General features: G+C 35.9%; 1 protein-coding gene across 3 annotated transcripts in view; it reads right to left on the reverse strand.

Moving 5' to 3' along the window:
• USP47 (ubiquitin specific peptidase 47) overlaps positions 1–23,951 on the reverse strand; it is a 110,795-nt gene that overhangs the window by 4,114 nt on the left and 82,730 nt on the right. For all 3 annotated transcript variants that reach the window (XM_059408137.1, XM_059408120.1, XM_059408128.1), the window contains 12 exons: positions 23,891–23,946; positions 21,649–21,761; positions 19,981–20,085; positions 17,018–17,225; positions 15,045–15,160; positions 12,792–12,911; positions 10,114–10,891; positions 5,439–5,614; positions 5,003–5,083; positions 3,069–3,184; positions 2,593–2,711; positions 435–565 (listed from right to left, as the gene is read on the reverse strand). In XM_059408137.1, coding sequence (XP_059264120.1) covers positions 435–565; positions 2,593–2,711; positions 3,069–3,184; positions 5,003–5,083; positions 5,439–5,614; positions 10,114–10,891; positions 12,792–12,911; positions 15,045–15,160; positions 17,018–17,225; positions 19,981–20,085; positions 21,649–21,761; positions 23,891–23,946 — 2,119 coding nt within the window. The remainder of the gene's footprint in view (positions 1–434; positions 566–2,592; positions 2,712–3,068; positions 3,185–5,002; positions 5,084–5,438; positions 5,615–10,113; positions 10,892–12,791; positions 12,912–15,044; positions 15,161–17,017; positions 17,226–19,980; positions 20,086–21,648; positions 21,762–23,890; positions 23,947–23,951) is intronic.

Below are 23,951 nucleotides of genomic sequence, written 5' to 3' on the forward strand. Positions count from 1 at the left end.
GGTCATGATCTCGGGGTCCTGGGATCGAGTCTCGCATCGGGCGCTCTGCTCAGCAGGGAACCTGCTTCCTCCTATCTCTCTCTCTGCCTGCCTCTATGCCTACTTGTGATCTCTGTCAAATAAATAAATAAAATCTTAAAAAAAAAATGTATGTAGCAATTTAGTCTAGTAACTTCTAACTAATCCTAATTACTCAGGACAAATTTGATCTAAGTAACTAAAAGTGAAGATCCACTTCTGGATGGCCAAAAGCCAGTATAATTTTTCAATGTACCAAGAACCTGAAGAAATAAGGTGAGTGTGTGACAAAGTGTCACAAGGTACAAAAGAGACAAAAGTTGCCACGTTAGTATCTGGCACTCACTTCCTAGGCCTTCTCTTAAGCAACACAGAGAAAAACACATGTTAGTCCAATTTGTTTAAAATGAACTTACCTTCTCTCGCAGCTCATCAACACTACTGCTTTCCAACACAACCTCCTGGAAGGGATCCAGCTTCATTTCTGAAGGTCTCCACCTTCTTGACAGAACTGCAAGCTGTGACATGGATTTCATCTTCTCCACCCCTATGAAGATACAAGATCACGTCATCTTTCTCTTTTCTCTAGAGGTTCATACTTGGACTTTTTCTGTATTGCCTGACTACACAAAAAGATTTACTTCAAGTGTTATGCTTAGTGGACATAAAAGAACCCAATTACCCCGAGGAGTTTTTGAGAATAAAGTACTTCCTCTCTCCCTCCAGTCTCTGAGGAGAATTCCTTTCCTTTGCAAGCTTTCCTTCCACCAGGAATCTGAATTCTCCCTCCTGAGTCCTGCTGGACACTGCTCTACCAACGACTCTCTTCTCCGGGTTGCCAATCTTTGCCTCTATGTTGGCTACTACCCTCACAAATCATCTTCACTTTATCTTCTTTCTTCCCTCAGGCTATCATTAATCCCTCTTTTCATCTATTCAAAACTTACTGATTCTTCAAAACCCAACTCAATTGTCTCCTTTCTCTGGTGTACACAAGAGCAAACTACTGATTTGGTCCTTAGTACCTATGATTTTGGAATTACAGGTTTGCAGTTCTGGTTCTCTTACAGACTATGCATCTGAAGGACAATAACTGGTTCTTGAATTCATTTTTGCAGCAACAGACATTAGCAGTGTCTGGCTATTTACAGGTCAATACATGTTTCTTAGATTTAATCATATGGTTTATTTCTTCCTCAACTATTTTGATACTAAAATATGTATTGAAATGATACTAATGCAGGCACCCACCATCCAGTAAGATCTCACAGTAAATCCATCTCAACTCTTCCTAACAAGGGGAACTTCTATGTCCTTCATAATCTCTTCCTGGCCTACCCAGACCAAGTGACTATTCTCTAAGGCTCCAGACGCTCAGAGAAGGACTCACAGTCTGGCACCTGCCTACACAGCATGGTAGACAGTATCCTAGTTGTTCCTTATCTCTCCCATTAACTCGTCAAGTAATCACAGCTTTAACAACTGATATTTCAAACAACCTGGACCCAAAATATCCTGAAATAGGTGAGGTGTTAGTATTATTGAACGGTCTGAAAACTATCACAATCTTATATGTGAATGTTAATTTTTATGGAGAAAAAAAAAAGGAAAATAAAAGTCTTTCTAGGCAATAGCAGTCACCAAAGAACATAACTAGCTGTTGCCTTGATATGATCTCTCCAAAATCAACTTTTGTCTCATTACCTCCTCCCGAGAAACAGTACTTTAAATGTTCCAATGCTGAGCATTAAAACCAGGATGTGTGAAAAACACAAGACCTCTTCTATGTTACTGTTATAGGTCAAAATTGTGTCTCTTCAAAGAGAGATTTGAAGTCCTATACCCTAGTACTTCAGACCAACTTTGGAGATAGGGTTGTTATAGTGGTAATCAAGTTAAAATAAGGTCATTAGGGTGGGCCCTAATCCAGCATGACCAGTGTCCTTATAATATGGGGAAATTTGGAAACAGACACATAAGCTCACGGGGAGGACATCATGTGCAGATGAAAGCACAGATCAGGAGATGCATTTACAAGCCAACAAATACCAAAGACTGCCAACCAACCACGAGAAGCTAGGAGAGGGACACGGAACAAATTTTCCCTCACAGCTCTCAGAAGGAAACAACCCTGCTGACACCTTGATCTCAGCCCTCCAGCCTCCAGAACTCTGAAACAATAAATTTCTATTGTTTAAACCATCCTGTCTCTGGTACTTTGTTATGGCAGCTTAGGAAACTAATACAGTTATTGTTCTCAAAATCTCTGACCAATTATCAATACAAACCCTCAACAAAATAGGCCATAATGAAGAGACTAAATAAGAAACCCAAGTAAGAAATGTTAGAAGAATTTTCTGTAAAGAGTACTAAAAATGCAACTTTGAAACTTTAAGTTCCCTGTAAGGAGAAATTAATATTCTCAAAATTACAGAAAATAAATATTTAAAAGGTAAGTGGAACCCAGACTAGAAACAGAAGGAAACATGGTATGTGATAAAAAGAAATATATAGGCTTCTATTAGTTCCAGAGCATTTCTAACTGATATTTCCCCAGAAAAACATGGATAATACCATCAAGAACTTCAAGGAAAACCTCCCAGTTGCTGGAGATGTTAATATCTTCTTCATAAATATGGTAATCCAAAAAGACAGTGCCAGGATTCTTCCATGTTTTTTTCCTTAGACGAAATCTACAAATGTGATAAGACATTTTAAACTATTATATTTTGAGATTCTTAAAAAAATGACATGAATCTGATATCAAGGAAAAATGAACTATGTTTAAATATAAAAGTCAAGTAGTTCTTCATTAAAATCTGGGGAAAATATAATGATATGTTCCTCAAACTTCAAATTTAGGGTCTACAGAGGAAGTTCAAAGAAATTCTAATAGTTTTGTTTAGTTCTATTAAAAATTAATTTGTACTATTAAAATTCTGGATAGTATAGGAATTTTTAATTCTAGTTTTAGAAAATTATACCAATCCATATCAACTGACCACATAGTCTTCCTTTCAATTGTTGATGACAATGTAATTTTACTTTACCTGTCAATACTGAGCTCTAAACCACACTGCTCCCTGAGTTGAGGAATTAATTCCTCTTTTGATTGCCGTACAGTCATTCCTTTAGCAAACACAGCATCTAGCAGAAACTTGCATGGCTAGGAATATAAACATCATCAGAGAACTGAATTACACATTAGAATAGGAATATACGAGACGTTTTATTTGCACTTTATTGTGTGACAATTACAGGCCCGAGTTTAGCAATCTATCTTCCTAGGTTCAAATCTTGCCATCAGTACTTACTATACTTACTAACTCTGCTATCTTGAGCAAATTTACTTAACATTTCTGTGCCTCCATTTTTTCATCTGTACACTGGGGACAGTGTCTCCCTAACAGAGTCATTATCAAGATTAAATGATAGTCCTATTTCTCTTCTTATAACAAAATGATCACAATTTTGAAAGTAGAAAGAATCACTCTTATGGACTAAAAATGAGGGAAATGCGTAGTAATTCCCCAAATATATTTACTCATTGTCTCAGAAGGGACACTGTCTCTGCAAACTCCAAACTTGGAAGAAACATTCACACAGAAGAGATATGATAGATGCTCAATAAAATATCTGTTGAACAAATGAAGGCATTTTAGGAAAAGTTTATCCCCTTCCAGTAGTCCCTCTTTATCCATGGTTTCCTGTTCTGCCTTTCCAGTTACTTGTAGCCAAATGGGGTCTGGAAGCAAATGATCCTTCTTCTGACAGTTCGTCAGAAGGTCCCTAACAGCCTAATGCTACACTATAATAGTCACAATGCCTATGTCATGCACCATCACTGCACCTCACCACAGAGGCATGTTATCATTTTGTATCACCACAAGAAGGGAAAACATAGCACAATAAGATATTTTGAGAGACCACATTCACATACCTTTTATAACAGCATACTGTAAAAACTGTACTATTTAATTATTGGTAATTAATTGTTGTGCCTAATTTGTAATTATTGGTAATTAATTATTGTGCCTAATTTGTAAATTAAACTTTATCAACGTGTGCATGTCTAGGTAAAAGCATAGTGTATGTAGGGTGTAGTACTATCCGTGGTTTCAGGCATCCACAGAGGGACGGCCCTTGGGACACATCCCCTGTGGATGGGGAGGTAGGGCCATTATTACATTTGTTGTTTGGTTTTCACCCTTATCTAGGTACCTGGTCAGATGTTATAAACATCCTGAAAACCAGGGATTTTTGCCTCTTTCTTCAGGGTATTTGCCATAGCTTGGCATCTGTTGTATGACCTTGGGTAAATGGCATAATTTCTTTGTACCTAAGTTTCTTTATCTATAAAATGGGAATAATAAATACTGCTCATATCACAACTAATTGGTGAGAATTAAAGAAGTTAATATCTGCGAGCATATGGTAAATGCTGCTAGATCAAAGCTTGCTAAATACTAAAACAACTCTCTGAACCAAAGTCCTGTACGAGGGCTCCACAGATCAACTGCTGTCCTGTACTTCGTGCTCCTGCACTACATGATTATTTGTAGAAAACAAGCACAAACAAATCCCCTTTTAAAAGCAGGAAATTTTTGCTTCACTCCAGCATTTTTAATAACTTTAAAGCAGAGGGATGGCAAAAAAACAAAAAACAAAAACAAAACCAAAAAAACAAAAATCGCCTGAGAGCCGCTTCATCTGCTGCCTATGTTTATAAATTAAATTTCATTGGGACATAGCTAGTCCCACTGGTTTATGTATTGTCTGTATCTGCTTTCGTACTACAGTGGCAGGAACGAGTAGCTGCAACAGAGGCAGTATGGCCTGCACAACTGAAATATTTTCTGGAAATAGTGAACTGGCCTCTGCTTTAAAGAGATAAAAAGAAATGACTTGTCATAAAATCTCTGCACTGTATGTTTTTGTTAAATACCAAAAGTGATCTTACATTGTCCTGAAGGGTATTACTTACCTCTTGCTCATTGACCAGAAGCTGGTAGACTTTAACTCTGTATTCTCCTTTTTTAAGTGCTCTCCCCAGTCTAATTGTAATCTATAAAGTAGAACATTTTTTAGATGTATTATCTCAGCAGAATAAGCAACCCATTCTCCCCACATTGTTTAGTTTGGTCTTCAAAAATTCTCTAGATTATTGACTCTTTGAGAACAGGTATATCTTTTACCTCTGATTCCCAGCACCTAGAACAGTAACTGACACACAGTTAACATTTAACAAATGTTTGTTAGATGAATGAAGAAAAACAACAACAAAAACAAATAACCACTAAACATAAAAATAAAATGACCCTTTAGGGTTATCTATTTCACCTTACTTGAAAATAGGGCAAGATGTTCTAAAATCTATCATTTAAAACAGACTCTAATTATTCAAAATTATTTTAATCAACCTTATTGTCATCTGAAAATGATGAAAGTGTCTCATTCAGTCGGACGCTCTCAAACTCTTGATTGCTGGCATACACTCGAAAGACCTTGAAGTGAGAGGACAAAACTCCAACAAAGGGCTCTAAATGTTGTTTGAAAGCAGCCAGAGTAATTCTTTTATCAACATGCACCATCAACCCTAAGTACAAAAAAACCAAAACAAAACAGAAACAAAAATGTAAAAGAAACCTCTTAGAATATAAATAAAATAAATCATTTGCTTTTTATTTTACTGTAAGCAGGAAAAAAGTACCCCCTTTTAGTTATCTGACTTTTAGCTCATACACAACATTGAATGGACAAAAAACATGGACACTGAGCATATGATAGGTAGAATCCAACAGCTTTCAATGTTCAGAGATATTTCAGTTCTTGTTTGTTTATTTAAGCTGCTGAATTCCAAACCAAGCTTCCAGGAATTTTTCAATTACATAACATCTCTAGTTCTACACAGTAATAATGTGGCTCTGGCTGGGGTCCACACCTGCTTTTCTTCTCCTTCCTAATTAGCTCTGTGACGTCTGGGAGCAAGCCCCCAGGCTCCATACATCCACTTCTTCATTTAAACAATGGAGAGAACAGCACCTACCTCATGGGAATGCAGTGGGAATTCAAAGGTTTATCATGCTCTTAGCACAGTGCCAGTTATCTAGTAATTGCTTCAGAAATTGTTAGTAAATCTAGTTTTGGGATTTCTACTAGAATAAAAATGTCAAGACTAGCATACGTAGATGTCTGTTTATCATGTGGTTGGACTGTAATAGGAAGAGTATCTAAATGGATCAGAAACTCCCACCTCTTCCAAATTTCCATAAAAGCTCTCTTGGCAATGTAGTAAGATTATTTTTGGTGAGCTTTATTTTTTTCCTAATGCTTATTACTCTTTTGTCCTTTATAAGCCATTCATTAGCATACTTCTGGAATATTTCTATTTACTCTGGTCTTCATATTAAAAGAGCAACAACTTCACTCATTTTTCTCTGTCTCTTACAATAGGCAGTACAGAATACACAAGCTACATGCTGCCGTGGGGCCCTGGGTCCTCTAGAGCCATAAACTCTTAAGCCTCTCTCTAGGGTAGGCTTTGGTTTTTATGAAACTTACATCACTAGTCAAGGATGAGACCCTAAAACAAGCCTGGCTTATGTTCTTAGGTCATCTCAACTTTTGGGTTGATGCACTTTGAGTGGACTTTATCGAATAAATTAATGTTCATTTACTGTTTTCCTGGTTATAAGATTCAGCTCCACTATAGAAAAGGTGGCAAGTATGAATTATAATAGAAACACGGCGATGAACTTTTTTGTAATATACACTTTTTCAGGCAGCATTTAATTTTTTTAAAACGTCCATTTCTAAACTTTAAGGAGTGCCCCTGAATGTTAATAATCCAGCTTTTGGTAAATAAGCCTCTATTTATACTACCCAGCAGGTGCAACATTTCTTAAGAAGCATATAATGAAAAAATTAGTTGACTAGAAATCAGAAACCAATGAGTAGATTTCAGCTTTGCTACTGTTGCCTAATAAATGGCTATCAGTAAGTCATTCAATGTCTCTGAGCCTCAGTTTTCTCATGGGATCATTACACCAGTCTCACTGCTGTTATGACAAATGCTCAAATAAGCAGCTACTACTGCCATTTCGGTTTCTGTGATAATTTGTAGTAATGTATCACGGGAAGACACAAGTGTTCGCTGGTTACTGATACAGTCCAATATGGTGATTAGGACCAAGTGGTTCCGCAGTGAGACAGCCTGGCCTGAATGAATTCCTGCCTCCTCCTACATCAGATTTGTGACTCTGATTTAACTTCTTTATACTTCAGTTATCTCTATAAAATGGAGACAAGAGTCTTTATAACCTCATGTGTTTTGGGGTCAGTATATGTAAAATGCTTAACATAGCCCTGGCCAAAATTGATGGCTTCACTGATTGGCTATAATTATAATTTAGAGATTACCATCATACCATTTTTCCCATTTACCTCTTCAAACAGAAGAGTTCAGTCTCTTCATAGTGCAACCTCAAAATAGCTTTAAGTTTTTTCTTTTTATGTATTTCTTTTTTTAAATGTATTTCTTGAATGAGGCGGTAACCAAAATTGTACAAAGAACTTTTCAGTGCAAATGCAGTGCCACTTTTATGACTTTGAACTCCCTGTCTATACCTGAATGCCTGTAGACCGCAACTAGGTCATGGTGGAACAGGATTTTCTGAGAAAGGTCTATAATTACTCCCTGAAACAATTCCTGGATTACAATAGATTAAGTGTGTTTCAGTTATTGCCTAAATCAATTGCCTATACTACACACAGAATGTTATTCTTCAGGTATCAAGTTCTTCCTTTGTCTAGGATGCCTTGCCATTTTATCCCTCTGCAGAATCCGTATTATATTCATTATCCACGTTACCCAGACACCCACGTTCACATCACTGAGGAACTGTGATGAACCAGCCTTACTTAGTACAGACTCCTGAAACACCTGGCTGCTGGCTAACATCCCCACTCTTCTCCTTCTATGCCAGTTTCCATGGTTTTCACCTTTTCTTTTCAAAGACAAACAAGCCTTCTGCATGGCTTCTGAAAGGTGAAATAAACTGTAGGAAATGGGTTCTCTTGATCGTGTTTACTATTTCAATAAATGCTAGCAAATTAGTCCACTGCAAATTTCCAAAAAGGTGGAATGAGACTCCTCAGACTGTCATTCTAAGTATTACCATTAAATTCTTAAGGTTGAGACTCTCATGCAGTCAAATATCCAGCACATCGTTATAAAACAAACCACTTAAAAGAAATTTCTAACCTTTTCCTAAAGAGGAGCTACTTCACATTTTTCCAGTACCCTAGAAGGGTTGAGGGTGATAAGAAACCAAGTCAGTAGCCACTAGCTATTCTTCCTTTACCACGATATGAGGAAAGTAAGAGGCAGTGGTAATAGCTATGAGGTAGAGGAATGCATACCAGGCTTACAGTCAGAATACATGAGTTTGATCCCAGCAATGAGACCCACTAGCTGTGTGACCTCTGGCAAATTATTTTAGCCAGTCTGAGCCAGCTTCTTCATCAGTGAAAGTATCTAACATTATTGATTTCACACAGTTGTAGAGAACTAAATGAAATAAAGTAAGTTACTGAGCCTTATGAAGTAAAAACTCCACAGGACGTTAAAGCATTAGGTACAGAGTTTCTGTCTCCAATGTGGCTCACCAATCCAATCCATATTTTCCCACTTGAGTTTCTGCAAGATATCTATATGGATGTCACATGGCTTTGTTATTACTTGGAACTAGTTAAAAACAATTTATGCATTTTTACAACTAATTCCGTAATTTCTACCACTTTTTTAAAAGACTAAATTTTGAGACTAATCAGCATCATAGCACTTAACTTTCATACTGGTTGTTTGTGTCTTCTCCCATCAGATGAGACATATGGCTTTATCTTTGTCATCCTTACTTCTAAAATCTACACAGAGATTGGCATCTTGAACAGATCCAGGAATATTAATTGGGTGGGTGGATCAACAGATGGATAAAGAGGGGGACTCTGCTCCCACTGTCACAGAGGTAAAGGAGCAAAGGTATTCAATTCAGACTTAAATTCTAGTAATGGTTCTGCTAATAACTAGCTATACATGTACTTTGGGGCAAGTCATTCATTCTCTATGAGCTTCAGTTTTCTTATCAGTCAAATGAGAATATCAATATTTGCTTTATTAATCTCAGACAAGCTTCAAGTGAGAACAAACAAGTATTTTGAAAACTAAAATATAAAAATATAAGGGGTAATATTAATGTCTGCATTGTTAAAGACTAATGCAAAGTATTTAGCTTTTTTGAGCTATCCCTTATAATAAACCTAAAGAAAAATTCTGTATATTGAACCTGGTTGTCCTGCTAATTCTCTGGTTGTTTGTAGTCTGATGTTTTATAAAAGTTGTTTTATTTCAGTGCTGGTGTTTTTGTTGTTGTTGCCTCTCTCAAAGCCCAAAGTGACAGATCTCTTTAATCTTTTTGTGATTATACAATTGAGAATTTCTAGTATATACTCTGCCTAGAGCTTACTTCATAGTATCAACTTTTTTTTTCCCCAAAAGTATCAACTTAAAAAAAAAAAGCCCCTTTCCCTTTCCTGACTTTCCCAGTTAATTACGGACTATTTAGGGGGTGTTGGAAGGGAGTTATCTGCATTGCAGGATAAAGAAAAGAGAGAGAATACACAAATAAAAAATTTTCCTACGCTGTGAATCAAATTTTCTAGTGTCTGGCCCTTTCTTTTTCTTTTTGGTATTATTATTTACTTTTTAAGCTATTCTTTAACTTTTTACTTAGTACTTCTATAATTCTTTCCTTTAAAAAATTCTTAATACTTTTCTCTTTTTCACTTTATCATCCCCAAAGCTGTGACATCATTGCTGTCACAGGTCTGATGTGTTGCAGAAGTCCAAGAACACTTGCTACTATAACTGCATCTAAAATGAAAGCAAAGGCAACTGAGGACATTTTTATAATCCAGGAAGTTACGGGTGGTCTTAGAACAAAGTACCTCTTAGCTGATTCTTTTAACAAAAATTTAAATAAACTGAGAAAACAATTGGTGCTGTTTCAAGAAGCCTTTTTCTTTCTAAGTACATACATTTATGTCCTTCCCCAGAACCTTCGTCTGCAGCATAGGGTTCTGCTTTGAAATACATGTACTGTATTTCTCCCCTGCTCTTGCCACTCTCATCGTATTCACTATCAGTTCCAGAGTCTTCTTCTGCTGTGTCCCATGTCTCTTTTTTCCCTTCATTTGCTTTAGTTCTTCTACTACTCGTGATGCTATGAGAGTCAAGTCCATTAGCCAAAGGAATCTGAGCATTATCTGCATTGCACAAAGTGTCACTGCTATGACTGGAGCTAAGAATGTCACTGTCCACTGAACTTGTACTCCTGTCATTATTCACATCTGAGTCTGACCGTTCTTCAGACTGAAAATTTTCAGGATCAGAAGTCTGAATGTGCTGTTCAAGTTCTCTATTGTCCACTGATGCTGAAGAGTCCCTCTCATTGAGAGGTGATTCTATGTTTTCAAAGTCACTTGTCTCAGTACTTTTGCTGCTGTCCCCATTATCTCCATCTTGCTGCTGCTGTAGCGACAAGCTTTTGAGTTTTTCAGTGCTTTCTTCTAGAATAGCTTCCACAGACTTTAGGCTCCCCACAGGTCCTTTAACTCTTTCACAGTCATCTTCCACATTACCAGAATCGCCCCCAGCTTTCTGGCATGCTGTCCTTTTGGAATAAGATCCTGGGGACTGTTCAGGTAACAAAACAAATAATCTGATCGTATTTGCATGACGATCCAGGAGTTTCCACAAATGAGAGTCTGTAAAGGCCATCTGGTAATCCAAAGTCTCAGAACTTTCAACAAACACCTAAATAGTAAGCCAAAGAGTTACATTATATCATTAATTTTAGTGACATTCATTCTTGTTCATAATATCACCTCAATAAAAGACCGTACATAATAAATTGTAAAATTTGGGATTACATTTCTAAAGGGAATGTGCACTGTTTTCAGAGACTAAATAAAATTAACATTATGTTCATATGTCTCTGCAACTAGCCACAAAACTGCTAAGACAGATGGGACACACACATGCACAGACACATACACAGGTATCTTGTTTACTGGGTTGCCCATTTTCAGAATGTTTTTGTACTCCGTATCCTGCCCATTAGGAAAACAAGTTCAGCAGGAATACAGAGAGAGGAACATGTATAAAGACATGTTGAGAATGCAATACCAAAATCCAGATTATAGAAAAAAAAAATCTAATGGACAAATGACTTGATACTAGGGCAAATATTTTTGGCAAGGAAACAAACACAGGGGAAAGCTTTAGATTAAAATAAACTTAAGAGGTATATCATGGACTTTATTTGGATCCTATCTGAAACAAATCTTATCAGAAAAAAATTTTATAATATAATCAGGGAAATTTGAATATTGACTAGATATCTGTAGATATTAAGGCATTTCTGTTAATTTTCTAGATGTAATAATTATGTTTATGTTTTTAAAAAGTTCTCACCTTTGAAAGATATATATTCAGATTATTTATAGATGAAATAACATTTCATCTGGGGATGTTTTTCAAATAACCTGGTGGTTATATAAATCAAATGAGAGTTGATAACTGTTCAATAAAAAAGTTACAAATCAGGACTATTAGCTGACCATTTAAAGAAAAAAAATAAAGTGTGATCCCTTCCACCTTTTACTACAGAGTGGCATTAGGATGGATTAGAGATTTTAATGACACACAACAAGCACCATGCAAAAGTATCCAAAGAAAACAGAGGTGAATAAAAGTTACACATTGGGATTAATATGACAACACTAAAAAAGGTTCAATGAGATAAAAGACTCAAGACTGCATTAAGATGAATGAGACTGGAAAAGGCTATAAACAAAACAAGGCAAACGGAAAATTTTGGATACAATTTACCTAGAGTAAACTGATGGCATTAGGAATAAACACACAGGGAAAATGATAAATGACAGAACACAGAATGGTATCGAGAGGTGAAACAAACAAATCAATGTGAACTTTCTCTTTTCTATCAGAGATAAATAAGAAGAGAAAGGGAATAATGGTGGGTGAACCCAAAATAACAGTCTTCTCTAGAATAGGCATGTTTTTGATTTTCACTATTAAGTACTGCTTTATGGGAGAACCTCAAGAATGAACATAATGTAATTCCTAGAACTCATAATTCAAGAATTTAGAGGACATGACTGGTGTGGATAGAAACAGTCACTAAGGCTCCACCAAAGAGGCAGGACTAATCTGGGGCTTGAAAAACAAATGTAGCGGGTGCCTGGGTGGCTCAGTGGGTTAAAGCCCCTGCCTTCGGCTCAGGTCATGATCCTGGGGTCCTGGGATCGAGCCCCACATCGGGCTCTCTGCTCAGCAGGAAGCCTGCTTCCTCCTCTCTCTCTGCCTGCCTTTCTGCCTACTTGTGATCTCTCTCTCTGTCAAATAAATAAATAAAATCTTAAAAAAAAAAGAAAAACAAATGTAGGGAGAAGGGAAAGAACACTACAGGCTGGGGTCGCTCATGAACAAGACATAAAGGAGAACCAGCAGGACTGACTGAGAAGGACAGAAAGAAGCCTGATACGAGCGATTACAAAGGAAGATAATTACTGAAATGGGAGAATTCACAAGGGAAATTAAAGACAAATGGTGGATAGCTCTAGAGGCCAGCCTTAAAATATAAAACTTTATTATTACCAGCATGAAAATAATGAAAAACTAAAAGATGTACCTTGTTACTTCTAAAAAAGCCTTCAGCTTTCAGGGTCTTACTGGGCACAGTGAGAAGACGCAGATCATTGTAGCAGCGTTCCAGGACTATCCGCATTGTTTCAGCGGGTAAGTAGATGGCCTGTAACGGAAGTGATCTGATAAAAAAGGACTTGCAAGGATAATGCTGCTTGACTTGGAAATGTGGACAATGAGACACTGCTGAGTTCTTAGAAACAGCAGAAAGAAAATTCAGAGAAAATAATTTTTGTAGAGGTTTACAAAATTTTTAAGAATCTGTGGGAAAATTTTAGTCTTATCCATTAATTAGGTTGTAAACTAGGTGAACAAAGTATCACTTACAAAGGTATGCTCTCAAACTATTTTTACGGTAATGATTTTTCACTAAAAATTCTATTCCTCTCATACTTGCAAAGTAAATGAGGTGATCTGGTTCCAATGAAACAGAATGGCTAGCTCTCGAGTAGAAGTCAAGCCAATACCTGTTTAACTTCTGAAATTTTGATGAGTTATTTTGTGTTGTGTGAATAGCTGTTAATACTTTTCTAAATCATTTTCTTCTGTATAAAGTGATACTATTAATAAAATTTAAAGCTATTCTAAAATTACATATCCTTAATTTGAGGTGTCATTATAGGAATTTCACAAGAAATGAGCAGACAAAAAAATTTGTTTTAAAAATATGATTTGTGCTGAGAATTGTGTAAGACTGATGAATCAAAGACTTGTACCTCTGAAACAAATAATACATTATATTAATTTAAAAAATAATAAAATTAAAAAAAAGATTTGTTTTCAATACAACTAATGATAATTCTTAGGTAGTCTACTTATGCTTCACCCACTGCATTTCTTGGCAGAATATTTTCTAACTGCCTTTATTCTCTAGAGACATATTTTTCCCCAACAAAATTACTAGCTTTTTTTCAGGGAAAGGAACATCACGTGTTTCTTTTATATTCTACCTCAGGGCTCATACTCTAGATTAAACTATAATACAGAGAAAGTACACTAATGTAGCCATTTTATGAACAATTTAATCGTAAAATGTAACTCCAAAACACGGTTTATCTCCCCAGTTATTACTCAGGCAGAAGTGTTAGAAGTTGTTCTTTTTTAACACAGTAATAATTAATACCAGTAATAATTAAACCCAACTTTTATATAATACTAAACATTTTTTTCCCCACAAACAAAGCATTTATTTGTTCCATTAACATTCACAATAATCCTGTTAAAGTAGGCATTAAAAAACCTCAGATGAGATAAAAGACAATATTGCCATAAGATGAATGACTGGAAAATGGATCAACTTCTTGTTGCTATTACTGAACAATTTCCACTACACCAAGGCATCTGACCCTAAGGCTTTAGAACCCTAAACAATTTTACCAATGTTTGTGTGCTCAGTGTTTTATAGAGTACAGTATAACCATTTTATTTGAAGTGGACTAGCTTTTTGTCCAAGGAAATTTGAATGTTTTCATCATACTTTTCCAGCCCCAAAATTCTGAATGAGTCTATGTTCTTTATCACTAACTCACTGAATGTGGTCAATATTTAACTCATCATTTTCCCTGTCAAATCTGCTCCCCGACCCTACTCTTCTATTTCTATCACTAGATCACTATGCCTTTGCAGTTACTCAAGCGTGCAACTCCCCACGTCATCTGTGCTCCTTCCTGCCTTACTCCAACCAATCATAAGTCTGGCAGATTCTATTTATAGAATCATCCTAACAATCTAAACCTTCTCTCATTTCTGGTCCTATGCCTTCACCTGAATTATTTCAACAGCTTCCTCATCTACATTCCTGTCTCTCCCTCCATCCATGTGGAATACCAGTCTAGTGCCACCAGACTTAACCACTCTACAGCAGAGCTCTCATCATACTACTGCTGTGCTTAGGAAAACAAACAAATATCCTACATCCTATTGCCTACATCAAATACAGCCCATCCTTTTGTGTTTAGTACTTAAAGACCCTCCACAAAATAAACCACCTTTTCTTTCTAGGCAGGTACTTGACAGAGAGCCAGCCAAACACATGTGCCCTTGCTATGTGCACTTGCCTCACACATCCTCACCTCCATACTGTGGTCAACTGACGTCTTCTGCTCAAAGTGTCCTTCTCTTCTAACTATATTTGCCTCCTGCCAGTAAAAATCAGTTCCTATACCTTACTCAAACCATCACATGATGCTTTGTACAGAGCAGGCACTCAAAAATACTCACTGCCAATTTAAAAACTTACCTTTGAAATAAGTTGTTTGAACTCTGCGACTGTTTGATTTAAGTAAGCACGAACGGTGACAGGAGCAGCTACAGATTCTGCCTTAAGATCAACAACATGAACTTTCACCATCACTTCTGTCCCATTTGAAAAACATAAAAACATAACTGCAGGTTATTTTCAAAAATACCTTTCACATGAGCACTGCACTTTTCAAGTGTTTCCAATAGATGACATTTTTCTAATTATCAAGATGGTAAACATACAATGTTATACATGTATATAATACAAGTTAAAATTTCTCTTTCACAATTTGTCACATTACAAACATCTGCTAAGAAATGGAAATGAAGCTTATGAAAATGTTCTCTCGACATCTCTTTAAAACAGTGACAACAATCAAAATATGATTTTTAAAAAATACATGCTTTGTTTCCTTGTAAAACATAATACAGTCAAACTTATCAAGCGTATTAAAAATATCCAAAGTTCCAAAGTACAAACCCAAACCACAACACTAAATAAACAGAGAAAGCAAAACAAATTCTAAAGGGGACAGAGCAGCCCTACTTGCTTTTGAACAACCTTCATTATACCACTCAAGACCTTGTTCATAATTAGACTTCCTCTCTTCAAAATATTCTCTACATTCTACAGAAAATTCTACTGCTTTGGTTTACATGGTTTTTTTCACTTAAATTCTTCATATTACAATATAACCCTACGTCTTCCTCTTCTGTTTTCAGATTATATATAACTAAACTTTTAGTCACTAGAAAAGCAAATGATCTTCGAACACTATGGTTATTCTCTGCCTTAACTGTTTTAATTTCTTTTATGAAGTATACATAAATCCTCGGTTTTTTCCCTAAGTTCCTAATCTAAGTCTGACAAAATATTCTGCTAAAATCTTCATTACTAATGAGCACAGAGTACTTTATCTGTAAGTTTAACAATCCATACACAGACTTAGAGTTTTCTTGTTAAAAAGTGGTTTCATTCCTGATTTGTGTTACATTTTACTCATAATTTCTGCTATCTAGCCCAAAAATAATCTGCAAGGAAATGCTCCAAAGGAACTCCTTACAAACAGAGCAGAGTCTGACTGATGGAGCCCTTAAAAGAATGCCATACTTAATGTACTTTGAAAAGAGATGCTTTGAAAAAAATTTTTTTAAAAAGAGGGGTATACAGAATCCACAGAGGAAAGGTATTTGGAAGAGTAGAAAAAGGTTTTGTAAGTTCAATTTTTAGGAATAAAAGTAGAAAACATAAGTCTGAATTCAAATTATAATCGATGCAAAGGATTTAGGGTCACAACAACAGTAAGAATTCTCCAAGATTATTTAAACACTTTGTTCCTCATTTATTACAGTTTACATTTAGTGATTATTGGAAGACTTTAGACATGTAACTCTCTTTAAGTCCTACTGTGGGTATAGGTAGGGGCATGGTATTCTGCTTTCCAGATCAGTCTCAAACAAACAAAGTAACTGCCAAGATACTGAGGAATGTGATATATTAAATGAAGAGAGAAAAAGCAGAAGTCCCTGGGACTGGTAGAAACGGAAAGGATGAAGAAAAATAAAGAGTGTTGGCAGTGATACTTATGAAACCACCTCTTTAAGCAGACTCTGAAAAATAGACTATTTCTGAGACTTTATGGGAATATACTTTTTGGGGACCAGGATCTCTTCTGTAAGTAGAAGGAGTAGGGAACAGGAGGAGAGAAAGGAGGATGATTCAGCACTTAAAGAGGAAAGTCCCACTGAAAACTACAAGCTTAAAAAACCCCTATTTTAAAAAATTTTGTGTACATAGCTCTTTGAAAGTAATTTAGAACTTAATCACAAGCTTATTGCTTAACCTATCAAAATTATTCTGTATCTCAAGAATATATAAAAATTTAAAATTAAATTCATTTCTATTAACAAAAAACCTTCTCAAGCAAATTTTAAGTTCGGTACAACTCAAAATGCCATAAAATTCTTTACCTCCAGGTTTATAAGACTGGAAAACTTGATCAGGCTTTCTCGTCTCCAACAGCAGATCAAACATGTATGTTGACTTGACTCCTCCTAGCAGAAGTCCCATAGGTGTATCTTCTTCTCCTTCATACGATCGTTCAAGATAATCATGAAACTCATCATATTTAACAAGGCGACAGCAATCCATGGGTATGACCTCTTCTAAATCCATCATCTAAAAGAAAATGACACCCAAGAAAAGAGAAAAAATATGCATGGTATTTTAGTCTCATGTGTAATTGCACTACCAATACATCCAAACAAACAATAAAACCCTATATTTATGATTTGCATCAGAGCTCAAAGACATCTAAGTTAAAGGTACAACGTAAATGCTGTTTTTAAGTAACCATTATTTCATTATCCCCCAAATCATACAACTTATGCACCAACAAATTTTAAAGATATTTCTGGTTTTAAGGAAAGTTAACATTCTAAACTTTAGATGGACTCAAAATCAATGTAATATAAGCTGTTGCTCTATAATCGTTAAGTGGAACCTCAGGGAGAACGACCAATGAGAGTATGTGGCTTCTGTTTATGAATCCAATATGGAGAAGAATTGGTGTCTGACATGTTTGGGTCTGAACCTCTTGCTAAGGGCAGGGGGAGAGCATGCCTTGCAGAGTCACCACAGAGGCCACAGCTCCTTATAATTACATAAATAAATATAAACAGAGAAAACAAAACAAATTCTAAAGAGGACACAGCAGCCCTACCTGCTTTTGAATAACCTTCTAGCTGCCCCGTGCAGGTAGCTCCCTTTCCAAATGAGCCTCCCCAGTACCTACAGCTCAGGGCACAGGAATTTCTGTCACAAATTTCCCTCTAACTCATGTCACTGGTAGATGGTGTACTCTGGACACAACATCTCTTTAATGAAAAATGAAAGATCCATTTTATTGTTTGGTCATTCATTTACTTATCCACATACCCATCCAAATTTTGATTCTCCTGCATACCAGGTAAAAGTACTGGAAATGTGATTGTGAGCCATACCCTTTTAAGTGTTTACAGTTTAAATGAGGACCAGTGGCATTTAAACTGCCTGGAGACACACATGATTACTTCAAAGTATTTCATACTTATTTAAGGTTTGTAAATATGACTTTCAAGAAAAACAGTAAACCGTGGTGTGTGTCCCCACTGACCTCTATTCACTCTCCAACTCTCCCCAAAGTTAGACCTCTCCTTCTGGTACATAGGACTGGTTTATTTCTCTCTTCTGTTTGTTTGATTCTTTATACTTATGAACTTTTACTTCCTATTTTTAAAAAAGATTATATTTATTTATTTGACAGAGAAGTCACAAGTAGGCAGAGAGGCAGACAGAGGGCAAGGTGGAAGCAGGCTCCCTGCTGGGCAGAAAGCGAGATGTGGGGCTCAATCCCAGGACCTTGAGATCATGACCTGAGCTAAAGGCAGAGGCTTAACCCACTGAGCCACCTAGGCACCCCTTACTTCCTATTTTTAAGACACTTTTTATCCTTCCTGCATTAAAAACTGCTGGAATATAAACTACCATTAGTGTTATCACTGATCATAAAACTGTTTAGGTAAGATGTTTTCTTCATTTTAGTCTGATTTGGTTTCCCTACTGTTTGCAAAGATGATGCTTGGAGTCCACTACTGTCTTTATTTTTTATTTTTTATTTATTTTTTTTTTAAAGATTTTATTTATTTATTTGACAGAGAGAGAGAGAGATCATAAGTAGGCAGAGAGGCAGGCAGAGAGAGGGAAGCAGGCTCACCGCCTAGCAGAGAGCCCGATGCGGGGCTCGATCCCAGGACCCTGAGACCATGACCTGAGCCGAAAGGCAGAGGCTTAACCCACTGAGCCACCCAGGCGCCCCTCCACTACTGTCTTTAAAGAACTTTTACTTTTAATAAGGTAAATCAAGAACCATCCATCCATTTTATTGTTTGGTCATTCATTTACTTATCCACATACCCATCCAAATTTTGATTCTCCTGCATACCAGGTAAAAGTACTGGAAATGTGATTGTGAGCCATACCCTTTTAAGTGTTTACAGTTTAAATGAGGACCAGTGGCATTAATTACAACAGTCACACAATCAAATGTGGATTACCCTTTGAGAAATGTCTGTTATCTTGTGTACTATTTTTAGTTCTCTCATTGGTTCTATATATAAATTATAAATTAAATGACATGATTTTTTTCTCTAATGACTTTCAGTTCACGGTTAATATTTATATGGAAAGGACAAAAATATTTTTAATTTGTTAAGTATAACAGATGATATGTAGAACAATCTGATTAAAGAACGCTTCCCTTTCACTTCGACTTTCAAAACCACTAACAACTTCCCATTATTCTTAGAATTGCAAACTTCTACTCATACAAGTCATATAAAGTCTCTAATTTGATTTTATGCTATTCTCATTCAAGACAATCTGAACACAATATCCCTTTTTTTTCAGTTTTCTGATCATGCCAGCCACATCCTCATCTCAGTTTTTATATATGTTGTCATCTCTACTAAAATATTCTCCCCTAACTTCTGGCAAAGCTGTCTCCTTCTCATGGTTAACATCTTAGAAGAAATAATCTCAATATACTACTGATTTACTTTATAACATCTAAACAGTAACATATTTGCAAATTGTAGAAGGTTCTCAATACATATCTTCTAAATGAATGAAAAAAACAAATATTTTGGTTTCTAATTCTAATTCTTATTCTACAAAACTGAACTGGCTTTCAGAATGAGCAGTTTCTCAAACTCCACTGAGTATGTTCCATAGGAGAGGTGTAAACTACACCTCTGAGAGAGACAGATGCCATCAATGGGCTATCAACATGACTGCAAGTGCTTGTATTACTACTAATTCTAATAACAATTTAAAAAAAGATGTTAATATTGTTATCGGAGATGTTGATACTGTCCAACAGTGCAATTAAACATACCTTATAAGCCATTTCTACTGCTTCCTTTAATGTCTTATCCTTATGAACCTCCAATTTATTCTCCATCATTACTTGTTTCACAGGATGCAAACAGAATAATTTTATCTAGAAAATGTAAAATATCATCACCTCAGCAGGTCATGAATCAAAACGTAATTCTTTTGCACACCGCATTTTTTCCTCCAATAGTCAAAATACTGCAATTTTTAAAAGAATTATTTCTTTTAGAGAGAGGGTGACAGAGTGACAGAGAGAGTATGTGAGAGTGCAAGAGCGAGCGAGCAGGGAAGGGGCAGAGGGAGATTATCTCCAGCAGACTCCCAGCTGAGTGCAGAGCCCAACACAGAGCTTGATCCCACAACCCTGAAATCATGAGAGCTGAAATTAAGAGTAAGCTGTTCAATCAATTGAGCCACCCAGGCACCAAAATATTGTAAATTTTTTAAAAAGATTTTATTTATTTGAGAGTGAGCAAGCGAGAAAGAGAGAGAGAGAGGAGGAGCAGGGGAAGAGGCAGAGGGAAAGGGAGAAGCAGACTCCCTGCTGAGCAGGGAACCTGATGTGGGGCTCGATCCTGGAACTCTGGGATCATGACCTAAGCCAAAGGCAGACACTTAAGCTACCCAGGTGCCCAAATATCATAATTTTTAAAAAACATAATTGAGATCATTCTCTCCCATGTCTATTTTTCTTAGTAAATGACAGTGACGATCTCTCCCAAAAAAAGAATTCAAAAACATTAATTGTAACAACTGTACATTTCTTGATAAGCATGTATCACAATTTAAATAATCATTCTTCTACTGCTATACACGGTTGTTTCAAATTTTTCTCTAATTTGGAAGATATTGTGATAAAATTTTTTACAGCATGCATGGTTATCTCATTAGGTATTTCCTTAAGAGAATTATATAAAAATACATAAATTTGCTTAAGGCTCTTGATAAATTCTATTCAGTTTCTACGCAATAAGGTCTTTACCAGTTTATTATTCTATAGCAGAATGTGACAATGTTCATATCATTGTAACATTACCAGCACTTAGTATTATCACTGTATGTTAGTGGTTTTTGTTTTGTTTTGTTTTTAAAGATTGTATTTATTTATTTGACAGAGAGAGAGATCACAAGTAGGCAGAGAGGCAAGCAGGGAGAGAGAGGAAGAAGCAGGCTCCCTGCTGAGCAGAGAGCCCAATGCAGGGCTTGATCCCAGGACCCTGAGATCATGACCTAAGCCGAAGGCAGAGGCTTAACCCAAGGGGCCACCCAGTTGCCCCTATGTTAGTGCTTTTTTGTTTTTTTAAAAAAGATTTTATTTATTTATTTGACACAGAGAGAGAGATCTAAAGTAGACAGAGAGGCAGGCAGAGCGAGAGGGAGAAGCAGGCCTCCCACCGAGCAGAGAGCCCGATGCAGGGCCTGAGATCACCACCTGAGCCGAAGACAGAGGTTTAACCAACTGAGCCACCCAGACGCTCCCCTATGTTAGTGCTTTTTAATGCACAAAATAAAACCATACCTCACCTCAGTAATATAGTTGGTTACATTGCTTAATGATCATGATAGCATAACTGTCTACAGAATCAATCCAATGAGTATGTTATGAGAACCGCAGTCAAGCAAACTTCAATAGCACTTTTTAATTAAAAGTAAAATTATGAAATCTAACCTTGCATGTGTTGCGCTCAATTTCTCGTTGCCTTTTTTCTTGTTCTTCTAATTCTCTTTCTCTCTGCACCAAGTTTTTAATATGTTCTGGATATTCATCTACTTCTAGAAATTCTATCGTAATAAAAACAGGGCAAGACAGAGTCAGTGGAAATTGATCTTCATTTACTTCATTTTATTCTATTATGTGCCCATAGTATATACTTCTACAACAGTTCTCATCAAAATATATCTCAATTACACCAGTCTCTCAACTTGGAACATCAGCTCTTCCAGACAAGGGTGAAGAGGTAGTTGATAATGGCATATGATTAGGCCTCATATTTTAAAAAGTTATATACTTAATCCATATCATCTCTTGGTTCTATGAAAACTCTAATATGTAGATTAGGACTTCTATAATGAAAAGCCTCTCTGAAACTTGGAAATAAAATCATTTCTGATTTCAAACTGTGCTACCAAACTGTGCTATTCAAACTGTGTTTATCACCACAAACCATGTGACCGAGGGCAAGTTTACTTGTCCAGACCTCAATTTCTTCAGCTTATTAGCAGCACCTAACCCACAGAGTAACTACCTGGATATAATAAAATGTAATATAAATTCTGTTGCTACTGCTACTACTACAATGGTATTTATTTATTATTACTAATATACTCATCTTTTCTTTGTTCTCAAAACAATCTTTAGCTACCGTCTATTTACAGAATTTTATATGCAACTCAAAATATTAAAAGTGACAAGATGAGATTCTAACACTATTTAGTAAACCGATGATTACTAGGCATTAAATAAGGAGAAATATATATATAAAATCACATCCCTATGGAAAGTCAAAATCCACTATTTCTAGAAATGAGCTGTAACTGCAAAAATATTCCATATCATACACAGAGTGCCCTCTGGTGCTTCATCACAAAACTACAGTTTAGGGGAGTAGATTAAGAAAAACTGAGTTATTGTCCTAATGGAAACATCTCGAATGCTGGGTGCCACAGATACACAAACTATAAACCTGACTCTGCTTACACCTTAGACAAGTTAATCTTTGGGGTATTGTTTCTCTATCTGTAAAGTCAGAATGACTACTCTGAAATATCTATTCTGAAATGATTTTGTTATAATTTTCTTTCACCTCCATTAATTCTATAGTAAATTACTGAGCAGCCACTATATGATAGACCCTGGACTCTGGGTTATCATTAATGAAAAGACAAATTAAGTCTTAAGCCTTGTACCAACTGAATTCACAATCTAATGAGGGTTTACAAAAATGTAAACAAAAACATTATGCTATAAAATAGATTTTACAGTATGGTAGTTGCTAAACAAAGGAAATATGTTGAAATCAAGGACAATGATTGTAAAAATTACGAAAAGAATGTGAGCAACATATAACCTGTGTATATATCTAAAGATACATTCACATACCCCTACTTATTTACAATACTGCTTCAGTTGGAGTCAGTGTTAAGAAAAAAGGGGAACTGCAATTTTTTAAATTAATAGTAAAAAAGAGGAAAAAAAAGACAAACCCTCATGCTTGTATATAGGATTATTTTGGGGCTTCTCAATATAACTGACATATAATAAAGGATGCAAACTAGAACCATAAAACTTTATTTGCTTTTTAAAGCAAATAAGCAAAATTAATTCTAGTTCTTGGAAACATTTCTAGAGTGGTAAGTCAGAAGTTTACTTCACTTGGGGTCCCTACTCAAAGCATTTACATACTAAAATACTCTAAAAACATAATTAAAAAAAAGCAGTAACAGCTAAATTTGAGTTTTTACTACGTATTAGACATGATGCTAAATGCTAAAAATATGTTATCTCATTTAACTTTTCATTACAATCCTATAAAATACTGTAACTATCCCTATTTCACAGATGTGAAAAGTAAGATTTAGGAAAGTTAAATAACTTGTTCTAGGCCATCTAGAGGGCAAGTTAGGAACATTACACACGTCTGGGGGTTATCACTGAATACAATCTCACTGCAAATAAATATCCAATTTTTCTATATAGAGCAAATTTTGTGTCTTAGTGTATTAAAAAACATTTCAACTTTTTTCCAAGTGTTTTTACCACGTGGTATTATCTCATAACAGTCTTTATAATTAATTTTTCTAGGCATAAAAAAACTTAACTGTCCTATCATTTAAAAGGAGTTATCTGGGTTTGCAAAACTTGCAAAAGAAATTAGTACATATTAAAATCAAATAACTACATGTTAACATACTTGCATTTCGTGCTGGATCCTTCAGTCTATATATCAGCATATATGCATTTGTGGAGCTAGT

This window comes from Mustela nigripes, chromosome 1 (assembly GCF_022355385.1).
Source record: "Mustela nigripes isolate SB6536 chromosome 1, MUSNIG.SB6536, whole genome shotgun sequence".
Taxonomy (NCBI): Eukaryota; Metazoa; Chordata; class Mammalia; order Carnivora; family Mustelidae; genus Mustela; species Mustela nigripes.